The sequence below is a fragment of the Melospiza georgiana genome, chromosome 1 (genome assembly GCF_028018845.1).
Source record: "Melospiza georgiana isolate bMelGeo1 chromosome 1, bMelGeo1.pri, whole genome shotgun sequence".
NCBI lineage: Eukaryota > Metazoa > Chordata > Aves > Passeriformes > Passerellidae > Melospiza > Melospiza georgiana.
Genome location: NC_080430.1, coordinates 106173032 through 106194858, shown reverse-complemented (window position 1 = coordinate 106194858; position 21827 = coordinate 106173032). Strand labels below are relative to the sequence as shown.

The 21827-nt window shown below is 35.5% G+C and overlaps 1 protein-coding gene across 1 annotated transcript in view; it reads left to right on the top strand.

The window, feature by feature from the left end:
- Positions 1–21827, top strand: part of SMCHD1 (structural maintenance of chromosomes flexible hinge domain containing 1) — a 68997-nt gene that overhangs the window by 6830 nt on the left and 40340 nt on the right. The window contains exons 2-17 of the mRNA XM_058036095.1: positions 5023–5098; positions 5546–5707; positions 8315–8397; positions 8499–8629; positions 10151–10265; positions 10418–10537; positions 13411–13577; positions 15765–15858; positions 16100–16310; positions 17156–17273; positions 17361–17544; positions 18047–18244; positions 18324–18437; positions 18918–19024; positions 19308–19390; positions 19543–19656. Coding sequence (XP_057892078.1) covers positions 5023–5098; positions 5546–5707; positions 8315–8397; positions 8499–8629; positions 10151–10265; positions 10418–10537; positions 13411–13577; positions 15765–15858; positions 16100–16310; positions 17156–17273; positions 17361–17544; positions 18047–18244; positions 18324–18437; positions 18918–19024; positions 19308–19390; positions 19543–19656 — 2077 coding nt within the window. The remainder of the gene's footprint in view (positions 1–5022; positions 5099–5545; positions 5708–8314; positions 8398–8498; positions 8630–10150; positions 10266–10417; positions 10538–13410; positions 13578–15764; positions 15859–16099; positions 16311–17155; positions 17274–17360; positions 17545–18046; positions 18245–18323; positions 18438–18917; positions 19025–19307; positions 19391–19542; positions 19657–21827) is intronic.

The following is a 21827-nucleotide window of genomic DNA, read 5'->3' as shown; positions in this document are numbered from 1 at the left end:
CTTTTACTTCCGACAAGTTCTCCACTTAATCTTTTTATATTTTAGTTTTCATATCTGCTACTTCTATTAATTACCTTAATATTACATAGTTGTATGAATAGTTGAGAGAGATGATACAAAAGACAGTTCTTGGCTTGAAAATCTGGGATTTGAGAATTAAATAGTTTGCCTTAAATGAGTACTGTCATTTCATCCCTTTGTTGATGTAAGAGATTTCTCTCAATTTGGACTGATAAATCTTGATTAAGTGGACTAATTAACTGATAAATGCATATCTTTCAGATGATAATTTGGTAAATAGCATGGGATATTCAGTTAATCTGTGCAAAATAAGAGAAGGCTACAGCCTTCTCAGTGTTTGGGTGTGGCTCTTAGCTTCATTTTTTCAGATTCCTGGACAAGTTTTTGTAAAGCAGCTGCTGGATCAATTTGAAATACTTTTAAAGCTATATTGCCTTTTGCCATGTTGGGTAGCTAAGTGTTTAACTATGAAGGAGAGCATTGAAAATGACATTATCAAATTTCTTTATGTTTAACTAATACAGTTCAGGTTCTCCTTTAGAGGTTTGCATTGGCAGTACAGTTGTAGTAGTCAGAAAAAATACTTCTTGGATGTGGAAGGTGACTCCATGGATGTTATGTCTCTGTTATCCTTTGGCTGCATCACTAAGGCCTGCAGCCATTTATTCTCATTATTCTCATGTGCTGTCTGCTTGGATTGGTTATGGTCAGAGGATGCAGAATTTTAAGGGTACAGAAGTTGCATATTGTAGGGAACAACTGTTTGTGTTGGAAAGGTTTGGAATCCAAGAGGTTAAACGTCTTTTCTGAAGATATTGTAGTCTTGGCTTCACTGTTCTACCTTTGTCATGTTGGAGAGTGTTCTGTTCCTTCAGTTTTAAAAGTCACCACCAGGAGGACCAGAGGAAGCAGAGCAATGACTCTGTCCTTACAGCATGTTATTTCTCCTTCACTTACCGCCTCAGGCCTCTTCATGTGACTGCTAGCTGTGGTGGTGCACACGCTAAGTTAAATATTTACTCTTTGAACACCTTTTCCAAGGCAGATAGTAAATCCAGAGGCAAAATCTATGTTGACTTCATGTTGAGTGTTTTAGTTTGCTCAGTAGGCAGGTAAGACTTGCTGTGTGTGTAGATCAAGTAGCAGTAAAACTTTTGAGCTTTTGTGCTCATATGTGAAAGAGAAAAGAAACAGACCTGTTTGAAGTGTAAGCTGCTGAGGAGTTATCTGTGGTTTGAGGTTTGTTTTTGTTTTGAGGTTTGTTGGGTTTTTTTTTTGTTTATGAAGAAAACCTGTGACTGGAGCTGGTGCATAAACTGAACCATGCTTCTTGATTCAGACTTAAAGGTTAAAGATACCACAGTTCATTCATGCTTTCATGTGTCATACCTGTAAAGTGCTCTGCTGAAGGCTTCTTGGGCATGTGACATTGTCTCAAACTCCTTTAGCATTATATAAATCTCATGTCATAAACATCTACCAGCAGATTGAGAGCTATAAACTTTATTTATCATTAAACATAGGTGGTGCTCCAGACTGATCCTCCACTTACAAGGAGGGCATTTTTCTTGTTTGTACAGGCAGCTTTTTTTGCATCTGTATCATTCCATGGGTTTAAGGATTGATATCCTGCTGTGTGCAAAACAGGCTAAACTCAGGGGTTTTGTTTTTCTTAATTTAACTTATTGCCTGTTAATACAAACTTCTGATGATTGATTGTGGGGGAAATTAATCACTTAGAGAAGTGATGCATTTCCTTCCCGTTTTCCAAACTCATCTTCTGTCATACACCATTCTTTTCCTATTCCTAGTTTAATTTATCCTTGTTTTTCCAATGCACATCTCATGGTCAATCCCAATTCCTTTAGGCAACAGGTGGTGTGAGACATCGGGGCATGTGCAGGACTTTATTCTGCTGCTCGTACTGTTTGTTTTCCTGCTATGATGAATTGCCATAGGTCTCAGCTCCATGGGAGTAGGAGGAGAGAGAGAGGAGATTCTGTGCCCTGATGTGGGGTCCTCCATGGGCCTCAGCACCTTTGGGACCCTCCCTGCTCTGGTATGGAGAACATCCTTTCAATGGGTCTGTCCTGGGCAGTGTCTCCTGATGCATCTCCTCTGTTGCTTCCCTTTTGTCTCTTCTATATCTTCCCTGACAAGTTAGAGCAGAAGCACCATGTGCCCTTCTGGTGGAAATGTGGGGGAGTAGTGAGTTATTTCCATGGATTTGAGAGCTATCTGCAACTGGCTATGGCTGTCTCAGGGCAATTGATTGTCTCTTCTCACACTGGTCACCCCTGCAGCTCTCCGACATCAAAGCCCGGCAGCGTACGCTCAGCACGCTTCCAAGTGTGCTTTAGCAACTCATTTGGATTTCAGTCAACACCTATGGTTGTTTTCCAGAATATTAAATTTTTGGTTTGTTGACATAATCTATACTTTTTAAGCTTTTGGTGTAATTTTTCTCTTCTCTATGCACATAACAGTTCATCTTTGTACTATTTTAACTCTTGCATTTGCATGTAGTGATAATATGTAACCAACAGTTTAAGGATCCTTGCCTTTTCACATGTCTGCCTTTTCTGGCTTGTGGATTTATTTGAAGTTTGTATCTGTTTTTTCCCCAACGTCTCTTCTTTTGTATACAAAAAGATAAAAGCTTGCACTTAGTTGTTTGAACACATTGACTTCCAAACATGCTTTCGCTGTGAATGTGCAGAGGCATTTCTGAGCGTAGTGATTGTACTCTTGAAGATTTTGGTGACAGTGAAAGTTTCATCATGGTTGTGTGTCTGGGTTATCATAGAATAACTCACAGATTTATCATATGAATGTGTTTCTGGGTTGTCTCATAAATCTTATCAAATTGAGTTGTGTACATCTTCAGTACTTTCTAAAAGGGCACCATGCTGGGCTGAAAAAGACATGGCAGTGAAACCTGAACTTCTTACCAACAGAAGATACCATGTTATCTCTTACATGGACAAATCTTACTGAGAAATTAAACATTTGACCAAACACTGTCTGTTAGAATTGAATGAAAATTGCCAACTATACAAGTAAATTGCCCAGTAGGTTCACTTTAATTCAGGAATCACCAGCAGCTTCTCGTTCTGGAAATCAGGTCCATATACTGGCACAGCTGTGCAGCTGCTTCACTGCTACCTGGCATAGTGGGAAGAGACAGGGTCTAGGATAACCAAGAATGTAGGAGAGAGGGAGGGAGGAAGTAAAACAAGGAAGTCTTATGTAGAAGTGAAGCATTTAAACTGAGTAATCCCCAAAGTTTACAAAGGATATGGCCTGTCAAACTGTGACATGGACAAGACAAACAGTAATCTGCAGTCCAGACTGCCAAACTTGGTGTGTGTACCTACCTACCTAGTAGTTTGTGAAGTGGAAAGGGCCTGCTGCCAGTGGACACTGAAATGCTGGGTTCACCCAGGAAATTAAAGCATAGCCTGCCAGGCTGTTTGGGTTGGTTTAATTGAGGCACTCCTGTGGAATGGGGTGGGAGGACCAGAAGGATGAGGCTGCCCCTGCTTCCATAGCAGGCAGCTGTCTTGTACCTGCAGTAGCTGATCCTAACTTCTTGCTGCCTTAAAGTAAATACTGCACTCTTCATAAGGGTGTGAGAGCAGAAGAGCCTTTGGGAGAGTGAGAAAACAAGGGAGCTGTAGTTATAGCTGGAGGGAAAGATGCTTGTCTGCACTTTCAAATGTAAAACTCAGCAGTTACTCTATATTAACCACTGACCTCAAATGGCACTGTAGAATGTTAGCTTTCTAAAATCCATATATTTTAATGCTTAGTTTTCTTGCTCTGAGCAGTTTTATAGTTTTTCCTGTACAGATTTGCTGTGTGGAAATTTGTGTAATGTGAGAGGTAAAATTGAAGTGATCTGAACTCAGAGGAGTTGAAAAGTATTACTCCAGGTTCTTAAGTCTGAATATCAGTCTCTGTCATCTGCATTAGTTTCACTTGCACCAAGTACTGTGAGAAGTTCAACATTTTTTTCTAATTTTGCTGATGGATAATAACTGTAACTTTAATGTGGTCACAGGGAGAAAGTAACTGAAATATGGAAAGTAGGCTCTTAATGAAACCACAAGTAGGGTTTAAAAATATTTTCATGAGTCTGAGTAATAGGGATGGAAAGAGAGATGTGGGAAATGATGAGGGCAAGCTGCTGCAGAGAATGCTGGAGCTTCCTTCAGGGCAGAATCTGGCTGGAAGTGCATCAAGTACCTGTCTGAATTGTCACTGCAAGAATGACTGGGTTGATGGAGTTTGATTTTACTTGCGTTTCAAAGACTGGAAAGGCAGGAGAAGGTACAGATATTTATTTTATTATTTTGGGAAAGAGATTAGTGTTGATCATCAGGGTGTAAAAATGAAAGTAAAAGCAGAACATTTAAATGCATGTAGAAAGCAGGATAAAAAGTCTAAAGCTACAGTAAAAACATTCAGAAGAAGCCATCAAAGTGGCAAAGATTGTTTAGGTTCAGAAAAATAAACTTCAGTGTTTTAACAGTAAAGAATTTCTGAAAGAAATTTATTTTTTTTAGATGTATGATATAATTGAAGAACAAAGACTTTAATATCCAATGTTAAGAAATATTAGGTTGGTTTGGTGTCTCAGGAGTGCAGTCAAATATGGGACACCCTCTAGATCATAACTATTGTTGTAATTTCACAGTCTTGTTCCTCTGCCCTCAAGTGGGTTATCAATAAGACAGTTCTTCCTCCTTAAAATTCCTGTTGCTCACTAGAGCATATTTTTATTTTATGCAGTTAAACGAGCATACCCTAGTATGAACAGATTTGGTTAAATTGAGAAAACAAACGATCCTAAATTCCACTGTGTTCTAAGAGATTATGTGATTACTCATCAGTAGCTTGTGACAAAGTAAATAGACTTTGCCTTTTTTTGTTTTAATGTATCTGAATAGTTTTTGGACTACTTTGTTATCATAACTAAATAACCTTCAATTTTTATAGGCATTTGGCATACCTTCTGATGAAACCTTTGTTATCACCACAACAAATAGGAAGGAAATCACAGAAGAGAACTTCCGTAAGTATCTTAGATGACAAAATAATTACAGTTATTTCTTTCTATATTGATCATAAAGGTCACATGATAACTGTTTGTGCTCTATGATGTACAGTAATTAACTGAAAGTACAAATCCTGTAATAGTTTGCCAAAAATTGCTTAAAATTAGTTTCACAAACATGTTTTTGATGAGTTTGTATGATAACAGTTATACTAAGTATCTTCTGTCACAAAGTCTGTAAATGATAGGAAAAAATTATATATATAGCTGTCACTTGAGAAAACTTGCATTCTAAAGCTTGGAAATGTGAAAAGATATTAATTGAAATGTTGTTGTTAAATGCTGAACAGGCAATGCTTAGGACAATACACAGATTACCTGTGGCAACGCTCGTACTTGTTTTGAGAGCAGAAGTTGCCTGATGCAGTGCTCTTCAATGTACTTTACATTTCATCTTCACTGCAGGCGAGCTTGTTCACGATGGAGTTACTTTATATCTGCTGCAGTCAGTTGATCAGATGTTGCTTTTGGCAACCAAGGAGCGAATTGACTTTCTGCCCCACTATGACACACTTGTCAAAAGTGGCATGTACGAGTACTATGCCAGCGAGGGCCAAAATCCTTTGCGTAAGTACCTGCAAAAGTAATCTCGTGTAAATGGTGTTTATATGAATATAATGTGGTTATGAGCAATTCAACTTCAAATTATAGCTGCTAAAAAATAGTCTTAACTGTAAAAGAAAAATTTACTATGTTCTTCATAAAAAAGTTTCTTTTTAAAATTATTAAAATTAGCCACCTCAGAATCCAGATTTATAGAGATACCTTCTCAAATACTTGTTCAAGAAGTTTGAGTATTTTAGAAGTAAAATAACTATAGCCTGAATAATCTTGTGCATGTCATTCAGACAGGTCAGCATTTGTGTTATCAAGTTTTTGTCTCCTGTACTAAACTGTAGACTTTGTGTTTGAATTTAATGAACAGTTTTTGTGTGAGCTACTATAGAATGTTTTGTGCCCTCCCATGTGGGGTGCTACAGGGCTTAATTTACCAAAAAGAGCAAGTATTTCTTTAAAAAGATGCTGCCTTAGTCAGTTTTTTTTCTAAGCGGTGCATGAAATATGTAATCGCCATTTTGTATTGTTTTATTGAATAAATTACTTTCTGTTCATGGCTTCGCTGAAAATTCTGTCTGTGGCTGTGATTACCTTCTAAGTACTATGTAGTTCACAGGTACAGCAGGTTCAAAATTGCACAGAAAAAAATTCCAAAAAATATCAAGAATCAAGCATGATACCATTCCTGTTGTTTTAAAACAATATAAAAAATGTTTATAAATAGCAGCAGTTATTTTTAAGGACCAGTCTTTCCCCTTTCCTCTCTGTGCACATAATTTGTTCTGTGCCCCAGCAAAGGCACTGTTTTGGTTCGGGTTTGGTGGTAGTGTTGAGTCAGTGGTACATCCATCCCTGTGCACAGGAATTGCTGTGTAAGCCCACTGAGAGCACGCATCCTGTGGAGATCTGTGATGTGCACTTTATTCCTGCTAGCAGCCAGTAGTGGACCTGTGGCTTTCCAACACAGAGAAACTGACTGGAAAGGCCAAGCTGGGCCTGGTCTGTAGCAACCATACCCTGGTGGAATTTGATTAAATAGGCAAGTGTAAAGTATTGTAAGGACTCTAAACCTTAAGAAAAGACCTTTCAGTTGTTAAAGGGTGTGGTTCATGGGACACTGGGAACACCCTTGGGGATAAAGGAGTAGGAGAGTGCTTGCAGTTGCTTAAATTACTTTTCAGAGCACAAGAACTATTGATTTCTATGTGGAAGAAATCGGGTGTAGAAGGCAGGAGAAACGCATGGCTGAGAAAACACCTCCTGGTCAAACTGAAACACAAGAGAGAATTGCACAGCTGGTGGAAGCAAGCTATAGAATAATAGCAAGCTAGAGAATAATGTAGCAATAATAGCTAGCAAGCAAGCTAGGGGATAATACAGAGATATTGCCTGGGAATATACTGATGAGATCAGGAACGCTAAGGCACAGCTGGAGCAAATTTGGCAAGGGATGGGAGGAGGGATGATAAGGGTTTTACAGATACATTAGAAAAGGATGACAAAAAAAAGTTGCACCCTAAATAAATGAAATTGAGGTGAGGAGGTCCAGGGGCAGCTGACATGGGGAAGACTGAAGTACTAAACCAATGCCTAACCACTTCTGAATGCTGATGAAGGACCATTGTTCTTTGCTATGGAATAGTAAATATGGATCACATAACTGATGCTCAACTACTCTGCAATTAAGAAAGTTGCAAAAAAGTGCAGAACTGTTTTTGTACTTCGATAACCCCTTGAGGGAAAATGCCATGTGCTTCAGTGTTGCTGTGTTACACTGATACTCAAGGGTTTTCTTTTACATGTCTGAAGTGTGGGGCCAGTGTAAATTGCACTGTAGCATTCTGAAGAACTCTGCAAATTGTAGGAAATAAGGTTTCCTTTTTAAAGAGACTGACTGGAAATGTCTGTTCACTAAAGCTGGTCAGTCAGATTGACTTAATCTGAATTTGATGTATTTTTTTCAGATTAAATGCAATTTTCCAGTAAACTTAAGTAATTTTACTTTAATTAGGTAAGTGCTCCAAACATTAATGGTTAGAAACGACAAATTTGTGCACAGTTTGCCTGACTATTTCTGCAGTGTATTGCAACATGGATCTGACAGAAATTTGGTTGTATTTACCATTCACTGAAATCCTTCAACCATTTCTACAATTTTTTTTGTTTTCTATAAAAAATTAACACTGTAGTTTTAAATATTTCACAAAATTTCAATTCAGTTTTCTTCAGTTAATTCATTCTTCCTTCAATATTTTAACAAGTCAAAGTCTATTTATTTTTGACTCACATATGAATCATAAAAATGAATTTCTAATCATGAAAGGGACAAATCTGTCTTTTGTTAAGGAGATGGTTAGTTTATCATTGTTCTTTCTAATAATTGTGATATTGCCATTAAGAGATATGAGAGACTTAGTGATAAAACAAATTAAAAAGTACATGTAGAAAAGCTGTTTCATTTTTTTAAACAAGATGTTATGTGATTTTGATTGTTCTGACTGGGCTTAGGTCTTGTCTGTGTTTAGGTAATGTGTTTTCCTAATTGTTGAAAGAAACTACTATAAGTTGGTGTCTGTTTCCTGAGCACTAATAGAGTTTTTTTGTCAATTTCTTTAGCATTTGCCCTTGCTGAATTGATTGACAATTCTCTATCAGCTACCTGTCAAAATACTGGCATTCGGAGTATACAGATAAAATTGGTAAGATAAAAATACTTCAGTGTTTTCAGACATAGTTTGCATTATCCTTTTTTTCCCTGTTGCTCCTTGTTGATTTGTGCTGTTTGTTTTTCCCCCAACAGCTGTTTGATGATTCCCAAGGAAAACCAGCTGTTGCTGTGATTGATAATGGAAGTGGAATGACTTCTAAACAGCTTAACAACTGGGCTGTGTATAGATTGTCAAAGTTTACAAGACAAGGTGACTTTGAAAGGTTAGCAAGTCCTATATATTTCTACAACAATTACCAAGCTCTGCAAAGATCCATAAAATATGTTCTTAAGGCATAGCTGTATACCGACACTCAGCTAAACCCTGACATTTTATGATTACATAAATAGACCCATACTTTTTCTGAGTAGGCAATAGAGAAGCTTTATGACACAAAACTGGTCTTCTATTCTTGTGACACACTGAATACTTTTTTGTTCTTGGGGCCTTTTCTAAACTGTCTTTTGCTTGCCTGCATACAGTTTGGGACATGCTATGTCCTGCTAGGGGTTTTTGTACCATGTTCATCTCTTACCTGAAAACCTTTCAGTGGTGCATTAAATGATACATTCAATATCTGTTAAGCTACTGCAATAACAGTTGGTTTTAGTTCAAATTTTCTTTTTATAATTTAAATTTTAATTCTGTATAATGTATTTTAAATTATATCTGGAGATGTCTATTTTTTTATGCAGGCTACACAAAATAAATGTTTTGAATTTAAAAAAGAAAGTGGAGGTTCTATGGTGGGTTTTGCTTTTTATATGAATTAACTTTATGGTTTTGAGTCTGTTCTCAAGAGATGTTCTACCTGCACAGCCAGGCTTAATCCTAGTGTATAAAATTGCACAAAATCAGTGATGTACAGTTTTTGAGCTTTGGTCACATTTTAAATACCTTAAGTCTAGGATTGCAAATGTGAAGACGATAATTACAGTCTCAGTCATAACTAATTTGTCATATGAACAGGTAGTGTAAAAAGTAATATGGCTGTGGGAAGTGATAATATAGCTGGGGGAATTGAAAACATCTCCAAATAGAAAGTCAATGTCTTTTAAGCATCTAGAGATAAGTGCATAAAAAGTGATTCTGGGTCACTTGTAAAGAAATTCACTGCTTTTTGAAATTGCTGTAGGCAAGTTTAGTAACAGAAATATGTAGTATTCCTAAAATGCAGATTTAAACTGTGGATTACCGCTTAATGGAAACAGAGGTCTAAATTATAGTAGGATGCCATCTACACCTTATTTTCATTTGGGACTGCTGTGATTTAAAAATAAACATTTTCCTAAACTAGATAAGGCTGCTCAAAGTGACTTAGAAGACATGGAATTTAACTACTGATAGCATATGTTATCTCTCCAAGTCTGCATTTAATAGTTGGTTGGCATTATTTTCCACTTCAACTTAAAAGTATTTTTATGAAAGGATGCTGTCAGAAAGATCAAGCTTGCTTTTTAAGCCATTTTTATTTAGTAAGATTTGGTTTGCGAGAAGGGGCAGAAATGTTTTATAAGATGACTTGGGAAAATACTTACTTTGTCATTATCCTTTTTAGAAGAGAACATCAAGAATTTCAGACACATATGTTTTAAGCTTGGGGTTTTAAAAGGTATAAAGCGAAGGATTTTTTAACAAAATACCAGGAGGAAGACTTTGGTAGAAGCTTTAGATCAAAAGTATCTTTGGAGTTTTTAATTACTTTTGTCTTGAAAAAATTTATTAAAGACACTCTTATTCTCAGTGATCACTCAGGATATGTACGCCCTCTGCCAGTGCCTCGTAGTTTAAATAGTGATATCTCATATTTTGGAGTTGGAGGCAAGCAAGCAGTGTTCTTCGTGGGACAGTCTGCCAGAGTAAGTCAATGTCTGACTTTAATTTTATTTTAGAACGTTGGCACACAATCAGATTGTTACTTCCTAACTTTTAATCACAGCAATGAAGTATTTTATTATGTTAATTTTAAGTCTTATTTTGATTTTCAATGCTGTTTCTTTAATAAAATCAGATGATAAGCAAACCTGCAGCATCTCAGGATGTTCATGAACTTGTCCTTTCTAAAGAGGATTTTGAAAAGAAGGAGAAAAACAAAGAAGCAATATATACTGGATTCATTCGAAACAGAAAGGTAAATAGCCTTAAGATTCTCACATTTATAATTGAAAGCCTTTCCCAGGTTAATGTGATTTAATTGTGTAATATTCCTGTAATACTTATCTGGAGATATATTCACCTTAGTGAATCATTTGCACCCTGTAGTGTAAAAGGAAGTAACCAAGAACTTGAAAACACTAAAGACAATATATGCCGTATTTTTTATGTGATGGTTTTTCCTCTTTTCAGTTAAGGTTAAATGACAGAAATGCTTTACAGTTTTGCATGTCAGGTTAAGAAAAATACTTTAAAATACTTTTCTAAGCACAGAAATTTTTTTTGTTGTGTATGAAACAAAAATGAATTTTCTCTGAAGCAGTAAGGAATAAATTAGGGAACCAAATTGTACTTGTTTAGAAATATGTATGACTAACCTGTATACGGGAGAGAAGTCCAGCCAGACCAACAAAACTCATTGATTTTATAAATATTCATAAATGTTGTAAAATAAATGAACTGTTTAGCTGAAAGCTAAACTCAACAGTCCTGATGCTTTTAATGAAGAAAAAGAGCCTAAGTAAAAAAAACTGTAAGATAAGGAGGAAGATTGAAAAGAACTGTTTTTTGGACATTTTTGGGCAAGGAGGGAGAGACCAAGATGTAGCTAAGGGTGCAGATGGGAGGAAAAATGGGTGGTGTGTATGACAGGGTAGTCAGACCTTGAGCTTGTATCTTGTGGGTTATATCAGTGTTCTTAATGTTTCATATGGATGAGAAAGGAAATAAGGTTTTTATCATGCCAATTCTGAGTCAGTGAGTTGCAACAAAAAATGAATTGCCAGTTTTGGTTTTATTCTCTCTACAATATCAGACTCAAAAAATAGAAACTGAAAATAAAAGCTGACAAAATCTGCTTTATTGTAAAGGGTACAAATGCTTTCCCTCCCTGCATGATACTAAAGAGCAAGGTTGGATGATACAAAGTAGAAAACAAACTAAGGCACGCATAAGTTGAAAGAAAGTAGCTGAATGAGATGCATAGGTACTACTAAAAAGTTCAAGAAGCTGGTGCAATCAACTGTTTGAAATGTTGTGGTAATAATATAAAATCAAAGTTAAATTGACAATGTTAAAATGCAAGTAAAATACTATTTAGAGTTAAAAAGATAACTTGTAACTATCCAAGAGGGAGGAGATGATGTGAAAAGTAATAGAAGTGAGGTATGAAGATAATAGAGGTTTCCCTAAAAGATTCCTAAACCTGGGTTTTAGGAATTTATTTGCAAATCATTGAAATACCTAGGCCAGTTCATTATATTGGTGTGAAATAAAATGTGTGAATGCATCTCGCTAAAGACTTGAAAAATGGTCTGCACTGCACATACATCAGCAAGAGAATACTGTGGCAGAAGTAGAAATTGTAAATGGATTACTAGTGTGAGAAGAATAATTGAGCCTTTGAGCCATTGAGCCGTTCAGTTGGTGAAGGAAGTTACTTTTGCAAAGAAATTAAGGTGTAATTAATGTGAAACAAAAAACTTTAGAACAAGGCCATAACACTGAAGAGAAGTGATATTAATGGTATCCCTGCTGGTCATCTTTCCTTGATGGGTAATAGTCACCTCTCTTCACTGCAGTCATTTCTCTGGACCATTGAATATTGCAAAGAAGTAAATAGTTATTTTCTAGTTGAGATAGATGCTAGGAATGTAGGGGAAGGTGCCATGGTAGTTTGTAATCTGTAGTGGGAAGGCAGCCAGATAATTTGGCAGTGATGTTTTGGAGGCTCTTTTGGTCTCTAAATTTCTTCCGTGATGTACAAAGTGGCACTTGTTCAGCATAAGTGTGCAGCTTCTAGGTTTGTCAGATCACATGGGGATGAGGACCAAGCAGCTCTGGCTTTTCTTTATTATTGCCAATCCCATCACTAGCATAGAATAATCCAGGCTATGCTGTGGGCAGGAAAAAGAGATGTAGTCTTCTTTGACGAAAAGTCTCAAAAATTGTTTAATTTTCCTTTTAGCTAAGGAGAGCTCTTTGATTCCCTGGGGAAAGTAAGTCTTGGTAGAACACCCTTAACTATTTCACCTAACTGGTTAGGTAGGACATGTCTCCTTTCATGCCTTAGTGATGTGAGGTTTGTCTGCTTTCCTGCAAAATAAGGCATGTAGCTGCATTTACTACAACATATCTTCTCAGTTGTAGCAATTGTTTGCATTCACTAGAAAGATCTTAATCTTTGTTTTAAAAATAGGAGTTTTTTTCTGGATGTACCAAATGTAAGGGATTACTCACTGGTCCAGTGTGAAGCATGACATCAACCACTGTGTCTTCCTGCACTTTAGAAAACTGTTGAAAGAGCAAAGTGCATCCATTCAGGAAAAGACAATGAGTAGTTTCTGGAATGAGGAATCTCTCTTTCTGTTAGGCTACTTGACATTTCATCTGAAATTGAGGATTCACCTTTTTTTCTTTTACAACAAAACTCTTTCTTCTTCTTGAGTTTCTGCTATAGAAAGTAGCCTATCCCTTTAAAAGCCAATAACGTTTTTGGCTTTGTTTTCTTAAAGAGGCCTTAATGTCTTGCCCACTTAATGCTTCCACTTGATGGATGAGAATGTGGATATTACACAGTGCTACATTCAGTGTGATTAAATGCATTTTTAGACGGCACACTTTAGGTGTTGTAATGAAAGTGAGTTGAAAATGAACTGGATTAGTGATGTCACATTCTCAGCTTGTTGACTTTAATTTGGAAACCTTTATTTTAAGCTTTAATCCTTTGTGATACTTAGCATCATGTGTTCTGTATTAGTTTTCTCTTATGTTTTTTAATCCCTTTCAAGTTGATGGGAGTTTGGAAATTCAGTTTACATCCTTGCTCTTATTATTTTACTTTTTTTGTAGCCATCTGATTCTACTCACATCACAAGTGATGATGAAAGATTTCTTCATAATCTAATATTAGAAGAAAGGGATAAAGAGAGTTTCACAGCAGTTGTCATTACAGGTGTACAACCAGATCACATGCAGTACTTGAAAAACTACTTTCATCTTTGGACAAGGCAGCTGGCGTAAGTTGGTGATTTAAAAGATTTCATTTAAAAGTGGGCTACTAACAAAGTCAAGTAATTATGAACTGCTTCTTTTTTGTGCTTTGACATTGGCCTTATTCTTTTTAAGGCCATTGATACTTCAGTTAGCCTCCCTATCTAACCAATTTTACAGTAATGAACACAACTGAATGGGGCACCCCCAACCAAAGATGTGACTTGATGATTAATACATAGTCCACTGTAATTTTTGCATACATATCCACTGTAATTTTTAGTAGCCTATTAATTTAATGGTGTATTACTAATGTAAGAAATTGTTTATCTAATTATTAAGAACTTTATCAGTTACTTTGCTCACAGCCATGCTCCTAACCTTGCTCACAGCCTTGCTCCTAATTTACACTTTTTGGTTGGTTCACTTTTTAAACAACAACAGAAGAAGGTACTGCTCTTCATCCCAGTTTAAGAGGGAGAAGGATATATGACACTATCTGCTCTGTACTGTAATAATGTCATCAGTGGGCCTGCAGAACCTGGAGATACCAGTGAATAGTTTGGGCTTACCTGTTATGATGATCCATCTGTGAATGTAAACTGAAATACAAAGGCCTAGACCAATTTTGAAATCTGGCAAACTACACATTTTTGTTTTCAAACTATGATTTAATTTTTGTGATACCTATAATCTGATAATAATAGATGTACTTAAAAAGAGGATTAATACAAGAATTAGGTAATATCTTACTTTGTGAAATATCATTCAGTGTTGCACATAAAAACTTGTTACTGAAGCCATTTTTAACCTCATGAAAATATAGGGTGCATGACTTGCAGAGGATAATTTACATTCCTCATTAGCTTCCAGTAGCTCATCCAGTGAACACTTACACTTTACTGTGTGTTAGTTCTTCCCAACCATCTCTTGAAGTGAAAGAGCTGCCTCTGTTTGAGATGGAACCCAGGTGCAATTATTCAGATATATGCCCTGTAGCTGTTGCAGTAAAACCACTCACTTAGCCTTCCAGTGCTACACAGTCCTGTGTCACTGTTTCAGCTGTTGTAATGGCCCTTTCCCCCCCGAACACTTCCCCATTTCCTTCTGCCATGCCTTTTGCCACACATGCAGGGTACCAGTTTCGTTCCGCTTTCGTGCGCTGCAGCACAAGCCCTCATTATTTTGGATGCTTTGAAGTGGAGATGAACCCCTAAAATAACAATGTCTTAAGGCCAGGAGACTGCCTTTTGAAGTCTGGAAGAAATGCACACAAAATACTAAACAATTTGGACATACTATAAAATCCTGAGCAATGAGACCAGGAGGAGCCTTTTTCTGGGAACCAAGATTTCTCTTTGGGGAACATTTAGTGCAGTGGAGGTCAAAGGCAAGCAGCTATAAACTTGCAGGTGCATTTGACTTTAGTCATGCATTCAGTCCCCTTGACTAGTACAATCTCATTTTGCTCCATACCATCCCCCAGAGCTTTAAGGATTCAGTCTTTGAAGTTGAAAGAATTAGCTAGCTGAAAAGTTGAAGTAAATGGAGTTGAGTTCCTCAGGTTTCTCAAATTGCATTTCTCTGAAATTATTTAATCTATTTGACCACATATATTTTTTGAAATTTGTTAAATGAGGAAAAATGCCAATTAGAAAGCAATGTTTACAACTGAAAAAGTATTTCTATTATGCAGATCACGTCCATGACTCCTACCTATATTCAAATTTATGTAAATAATGTAAAGATGGTGATTGTTTGTTACATATTTCTGTTACTATTAGATGATTGATATAAAACTGATAGCAGAGACAAAGTGTGGAAAGATTTGTGACTCTAATTCTGATTTCCAGACTGCAGAACAATTTACAGTAGGTTTTTTTAGTTGACCCTTTGATGTAAAGGATCTGTAGCCATGTAACAATTGTATTTTTTTTTCACTTATTCATTTTTTTTCAAATTTGTTTCCAATTATTTTACCCAAAAATTGGTCCTAGTGTGATTGTGCATGACAGAGATGAGAAGAATGAAAAGGAGTCACTCCCTTTAGTAAACCTTGACAACATATATGTTGTCAAGGAGTTGATTTATAACAGTGCAACAAACCAGTTATATTTTAATAAAAATAAAAGCTTATTTAGATTTTTTAAACTATAATGTGCAATTTTTAAATTTCACTTGCTGGTTTGGTTTTTTTCTGAAATGTGTTTCAGTCATATCTATCACTATTATATCCATGGACCAAAAGGAAATGAAGCTAATGCTGTAACAAAAGAAATAAGCCCTTTCAACAATATCGATATTCAGGTAAGAGATTTTATACATGTTAGTCAAAAGTCCTCTTTGATGACAACTTATTTTATATTGTGCCTGTTTCTCTGTAATCAAGCATTCAAGATGTGTATGTAGTTTAATTTTTTGCAGTAATTCTGTTTAGCATTGCAGTGTAGGAACTAACTCCTTTGCTAACAGTCCATTGTCAAAGTGCTTATTACTATAAATCTTTTGCTCTAAGGAAAATCAACTTACTTATTTTCCTTTTTTCCAGATTTCATTGTTTGAAAAGGGAAAAGTACCAAAGATTGTCAATCTGAGGGAGATCAAAGATGACATGCAGACACTGTATATAAACACTGCAGCAGATAGTTTTGAGTTCAAGGCACATGTTGAAGAAGAAGGTATAGTTGAAGGCATCATCCGATACCATCCCTTCCTTTATGATAAAGAAACATACCCTGATGATCCATGTTTTCCATCAAGTAAGTGAAATGCTTTGCTGATTGTCCGTCCTATCACAGACAGTCCTACTACTCTAAATATTTTAATGAAATAAAAACCAGAACAACTTTAGGTTGAAGTGTAAATATTACCATATTACCTGATTTAGGTTGTGACAGAACAGAAAAGTTCACATTCTTTTGGATGAACAGATGTTGTGAATTTTCTGTTGTGGTAACTCATTCCTGTAAACTTGATCTTTGACATACCACCATCTGATTCCAAATTATAAACTCATGGAATGTACTCCAGTTGAAACTTTGCACTTTATTGATTGCATCTTTGCTCCAACAAAGTAATAAAATATGAGCAGTTGATTCAAGAGATTTCAAGAGATACAGATTCAAGAGATTATAGTATCGAAATACTGCAAAGGACAACATATAGTCTGAAGTCTTTAGTTTAAAATTTGTTTTACTCAGTTGTGAGTTTTTAAATGCTAGGGGTTTTAAAATTCCTTGTGCTTTTTTTTTTGACAAAACAAATCTTGAGTTAATTGGGACAAGATTTCATGATACTAGAAGAACATCAGTTGAAGCAAAGGAAAAAGTAACTCTCAAACTTTTAAAATTTCGAATTTGGTAATATTTAACTTCCATTTAGAATTTTTCTTTACCTTCCTTATTTTTTCTGCTTGCTATTTCTAAAACATGAAAAAAAATGTAATATTGTATGTAATGAGCTTGATATAATGTGCATTGCTACTGTGCTGAATATAATAACAATAGTACTTCATTAAGATTGCTATGGGTTTTGATATTACACTAATTTTTTAAGGAAATATATTCAGGAGACTATCTTTCTTTTTTTTTTTTTTTTTAACAAGGATTAAATGATGATGATGACGATGACTGTTTTTTAGTAGAAAAAGGTGCCAGAGGAAAAAGGCCTATTTTTGAATGTTTTTGGAATGGAAGATTAATACCGTACACAACTGTGGAAGAGTAAGTGGTGATGTGTTTGTACAGTCTCTTTCTATAATGTAAACCTCTCTTTATGAAAAAGGATTGTAATGACTTTCTCCTTTTAAGTTTTGACTGGTGCGCTCCTCCAAAGAAGAGAGGATTGGCACCAATTGAATGCTACAACAGAATTTCTGGTGCATTGTTTACCAATGATAAGTTCCAGGTCAGCACAAACAAACTCACTTTCATGGATCTGGAGCTGAAGCTAAAGGATAAGAATACTCTGTTCACAAGAATCTTCAATGGACAGGTAATTACTGCATTCTGTTAAATGTTTCTTCTTGGTGAAGTTCAGTGCATGTAATACAGAAAACTTTGCTCACTGGTTATTTGTTCATGTCTCTCTGGTTTAGTGAGCAGTAAAAGCTGAGTTTAAATCTGAAAACTTAAGACTCTGTATTTTTCCCTTTATTTTCTTGAACAATTGCTTTATTTAGTTGTTACATGTAATTTTTGTGGAAAGACCCTCTTCCTAAAGGAATATGGCTGCTGGGGGAAGCACTTTTTTTGACTTGAAGTGTACCTTTCCTCCTTTTAAAGTTTTCAGACTGAAGAATCCTTTTTTTTCTTTGTTTCTGTTCTTGTGTTTCTTTTTCTTTTCTGTTTGTTCTTTTTGTGTGTGTGTGACTTTTTGGCTTTTCATTTGAGTACAGTATCTCTGTATTCTTAGAACTGTTCAGGTTTCTGATGTGGTCAGATTCAAATTTTATAATACATTGTTAATATGTACTTATTTTGTAATCTCTTTATAGGAGCAGCGAATGAAAATTGACAGAGAATTTGCTCTGTGGCTCAAAGACTGTCATGAAAAATATGACAAACAGATAAAATTCACAGTCTTTAAAGGAATAACTGTACGTACTGATGTATTATCCAAAAGAATGCAGAGCCCTTGGACAATGTATGCTGCAATAGAGTGGGATGGAAAAATATACAAAACTGGACAGCTGGTAAGTTAGTTAAACCCTATGAAAGATGCTGTGCATTTGATGCAGGAGTAATGAATTAATTGGTGTCTTCTGCTTATAGGTGAAAACTACTAAGACTCATCCAATATTCTATGGAAGCATTGAGAAATTTTACTTGTATGGGGACCATGATGGGGATATATTTGCCACTGGGGGAGAGGTTCAAATTGCTTTGGTAAGAAGAAATACAGAAAGGATTCACACAGCTAGTGTGGATATTAAATATTTAAACATAAAGATATGTTTAAACATAAAGATATTAAATCTTTAGTCTGACCTGATTAAATTACTTTAAATAACAGTAAATACCTTTAATGTAATTTTTTACAATCAGCAGTCTAGAAATACTCAACTTGAGCTTGAATGTGAATATATTAAAATTGTTATTTATTATGAACAGTCTGATTTATAAAGATTTGTGTATGGAATAAAGTACCATACCACATTTAACATCAATATTATATTGTGCATCCATTTGTAACCCTTGTGGTTTCAGCAAATTTTAAAAAGCGTCTTGTAGTTTCACTAGGCAGTATTTGTTAGCATATTGCATTATGTCTTTGTTGACTTGTTTAGTCTCTTGATTGGGAAGTCTTTCTCATCTGACATATTATAAAGTCTGGCCACTTATAACTGCACTGAATTTTTATTTCAGGAACCACAGGCATTGTATGCTGAAACGAAAATAATTCCAATCTCAAAACTTGACAGAACAGTGTCTGACAAAGTTGTGAAAAAGTACATAGAGGATGAAATGGCAAGGTAAGCACTAAGTAACAATTACATAATTGTGGAGTTCCTAATTATAGTTTTTGTATTTAATCAGGAATCAAACAAAGTTCAGTTTTATTCCCAAATGGGAAAGCAGTCAGCTGTTTCAGTAGAAACCAAAACCCCCCCCCCCCAAAAACCAAGAAGAAATAGGTTGGGATTTGGTTTTTCTTTCCCTACCAGAAAAATAGTTTCATGTGTATTTAACTAAAGGTAAATTGCTCTTTATTTTAACTTACTGCAAAAATGTTCATCCTTTTTTTTTTTCCATTAGACTTCCTGATAAATTATCAGTAACATGGCCTGAAGGAGATGAGTTGCTACCAAATGAAACAAGATTTGCTGGTACACCAATAGGTATATTTTTTTCTTCCAAATACTAAAGCATTAAATGCCAGTTAAAAAATATATTGTGCACTCTTATTAAAAAGACAAGCATACAGAAATCTCTGATCACTTTTAATCTACAACATATTTTAAAAGTCTGTCATCTTTCATTTTATATTTAGGCGCATTAAGAATAGAAATTTTAAATAAAAAAGGAGAAGCAATGCAAAAACTTCCAGGTACAAGCCATGGAGGTTCAAAGAAACTTCTTGTTGAACTCAAAGTTATTTTGCATTGTGAGTATTTCATTATACTTAATTGTATCTTTATTATTTTTAAAGTGCATAATGGATAATAAGGTATTCAATTGTATAATATATGTATATATTTAAAATACATATTTGAATTTGATAAGTGGATGTCGTAGTTAGACAATATTCCATCAGTTCGTGTTGCATTTCAAAGCCACTTTTCATGAAATGACAACTGCCTCAATACTATGTATCGTCTTAAATGCTGTATTTTGATTACATCTTCTGTCACAAGTAAGGAGGGCCTAACAATTCCAGCCTGTTCTACTTAACCTGCATAAGAACATGGGTAAAATGGATAATGTTTCTGCAGTTAATGTAGCAGTTTACATGAGATGCATAAAAGTGGGGATCGGACTTGTTCAGTATCTAACATAAATTCGCTTCAGCATTTTTTAAAAATCAAGGGTTTTTTTATTTACTCATTTGTGGTTTCCATTTTGTGGGTACTTCACTTGATGTTCTCACATTGCATTATTAAGAATTGTGTTCTGTCCAACGCAGATGAAATCACTCAAGTTTTGTTTTGTTTAGAACACTGAATTCTCTGAAAACTCCAATTCTGCACATGTCAAATGTATTTGAAACTTGTAGAAACCTAAAATCTTCTTTCTTTCCATACACCATAAGAAAATCCAAATCCTTTATCTGTTAGGAGTTGTAAAAATAGCTTTATGAGTGCTGAGGTTATTGTAGTGGTACATGTCAAGGAAACCAAATGAAGTATCTTAGCTCAGTTTAGTGTATATGTCATGAGTCTACATGTGGTATTTTAATGGCACTTGTTCATGGGAGCTGGCTGCTGTGCATGACCATTGTCCAGCATAGTGTGCTGGGGCATAAAGAGGTTGGAATTGAACAAAAGCTGTTCATTTAATCTAGATTATCAAATTGTCTCCTGTCAGCATGTGTGACACACCAGTGTTTTGCACACTTAAGATAGGGCATCCTGATGTCAGGAAGTATGGACTTGAGAGAGACCCGGTGTTTCTATTGTTCTGTTTTGTCAGGGTCATTTCTAGGATCACTGAAAAGTCTGCCTTCAGACCTTTCATGTCTCCTGACCCATTCATGATGGAAATTTGTACTTTTAACTGTTTCTACTGCTTCCTGTGTTAGCTTTTTTTCTCTACTCAGTTGAAGAATCATTAGTGTAATCCTCATCTTCTTCACCAGAACAATGAATAAGTCCTATAAGTGATGATTTGGGCATAGCACACCTAGCAAAACTCAAACCCTTATTTGTATAAATGAGAGAAATGTGGTTACACCCATACAAAGGCCAAGAGCAAATATAATGTACAAAAAGTTTCTCTTCTCTTTTGAGGAGTGGAATACTTGGTGAACTGTGGTATGGGCTACCAAGAGACCTGAGCTATGAGAAACCTGATCTCTTACTGGGCAGTCTTATTATACAGGCTTCAATTCAAAATTAGGGTTTGAATTAGGGTAAGAGTATGATAAAATCTCATTGACAGCTCTTACTCTTACTTTATCTTATGTATGCCATTTGGTGCAAAGACAGGGTAATGAAACAGTTTTGCTTAGCTATAAAACAATTTGTATTTCTACTGCATTTTTTTTGTTCAGTGCAGTCTTATTGCAGTCACATTCTATATTTGGAAGTGTGTTTTGGTGGAAAATAAAAAGTATTACTACCTCTTGACACTTCCAACAATAAATCTTACTTCTGTATTTATCTTAGGTTATAGAACCAGTCACTAGAACTGCCTCAGAGTTTCAGTGTGTTATATTTTTGTATATGTCTTAATTCTGCAGAGGTTTATAAAGATAAAACAATTTGGAGCAAAAAAGGAGGGTTTTTTCCCAGTAATATTTTCTGTCAACTGCACATTTTTATCATTGCTCCCATTTAAGCAATTTTGCTACAGTCATTTGTCAGTTTGATCCATTGCCAGCATGGAGTGCAGAGTGTTCAGTTACAGGAAATGTACAACCAAAGAGCTAACAAAATTCAGCTTTAAAAACCTGCTTCTTTCAGTGCAATGTGCCTGAGGCTAGCAAGTTTTAATTAAAGTGGGATTAGACAGGGAACTCATTTGTTTAGCTGTGATCATTGTGTTTAGTTGTAAAGCTGAATTGATGTTAGTTAGAGATCCAGAAGTGATAGTAATACTAAATAATAAGTGATACTA